General features: G+C 37.6%; 1 protein-coding gene across 1 annotated transcript in view; it reads right to left on the reverse strand.

Annotated features, from left to right (window-relative positions):
• The window catches only part of LOC119590569 (TLD domain-containing protein 2-like), a 13,069-nt gene extending 11,876 nt beyond the window's left edge, over positions 1–1,193 (reverse strand). Inside the window, exon 1 of the mRNA XM_037939237.1 lies at positions 1,059–1,193. Within this exon, the coding sequence (XP_037795165.1) occupies positions 1,059–1,070 (12 nt within the window). The 5' untranslated portion in view covers positions 1,071–1,193. The remainder of the gene's footprint in view (positions 1–1,058) is intronic.
• Between the last annotated feature and the right edge of the window lie 308 nt (positions 1,194–1,501).

Here is a 1,501-nt window from a genome sequence, read left to right on the forward strand (position 1 = left end):
TTGACGATATGTGATTGTTTGAAATGGAATCAAGGGATCAGTAATATATAACACAAATTTTGATAAATTACTAAAACTTTTGCCACTTTCTCTGCTCTCTTCTGTTGGAGTACAGAATAGAAATAAAAAAGTAAGTACTGGATAATTTCACATTTCACAAGTCTCTTTCTTCTGTTTAGAAATATTTCTCAAACATAAAGAAAGCACTCCATACTCCAAAACACATTTGCACCTGCCTTTCAAAAACTTATTTTGCCAAAAAAGCAGAGATGTGGCATTGCTCTCTCTTCTGACATGCAGTGTTTGTCCATATCACATGCTAACTACACATTTCTAGTTCTAGCTATAAGAAACCTATCTATTTCCACCTACCTTTGTATCTCCTCATGTGAATAAATGTTTACTTGTATGAAAATATTTAAAGTCAGTGTCCAGGGTAAATTTGGGTTAAATCCAGGATCTATTAGACTAAGAACAGATTTCAATTAGTGGGAAAATATACCTGGGGAATGTGTCTAACTTGAATATATGAGTATAAGACAATTGGAAACTAAAAAATAATTTCAACAATGTACATTTAACCAAGTTTGCAATCATCAAACTAGACAAAGAAATACATTATTTCTATTCTAACATGGTGTGAACTGATCAAAACAAGCTAATCCCTCCCTCTGTAACAGCCTCGGAAGTCAAACTTTCTCTTCCATAAAAATCAAAAGAAAGAGTTTAGTATGTCATTTTAAAAACTTTCTCTGATTACGTATCAATGGGATAGCAACAGAATGCTAGTTGTTATAAAAGATAGATAGATTCCTCGGGTTTTTCACCAAACTCAAGAATTCCAAGTCATCAAGACAACACCTAAAACCGCCTTATTAAATCCTCTTCCCGTCAAGGTAATCCACCGACACCACTGGAGGTGCATCTGCCTTCGCCTCAACACGACTCCTGCATCCGACACTTCACATGCGTACACTTCCGTTTCCTAGCGTCGATCAGTAAACACTCTTTCGCTCCTAAAATCTGAGACATTAATATTCTGGGCCAGAGTAACACACCTGCACGTTCATCCTTGAAAACGGAAGTGTTAACAATCTACGCTTTCCAAGTCACGGCGCTTCGTTCACTTGGCCGCACCGGACACATCTTCGCTAAACCTGTTCAGTGTTGTGAGCATGATAGCCCGAGGTAACTAGTATAATATCCCTTCACTACCTATTCAAAACATTGACCCACCGACCGAAACGTTGAAATTTATCAGCAAAATACCGATCCAGCTCCTTATCCAGACAATTTTTGGAGTTTAAAAAATGATGTAATCATGAAATAATGCTTGGCCCGGGGCCCACCTGTCATCCAACTCCACCCCCCACAAAAAAGCACACACTCCGTTTTCTGTGAGATTAAATACATTCCACCGGGGAGTGGAACATTCACAACCAAAATGCGGTAAACTTATTTTTGAAAAGTTCAAAGAAAGGAATTTCAGTTTCAAAGAACA

Source organism: Penaeus monodon, chromosome 27, assembly GCF_015228065.2.
Source record: "Penaeus monodon isolate SGIC_2016 chromosome 27, NSTDA_Pmon_1, whole genome shotgun sequence".
NCBI classification, from domain to species: Eukaryota; Metazoa; Arthropoda; class Malacostraca; order Decapoda; family Penaeidae; genus Penaeus; species Penaeus monodon.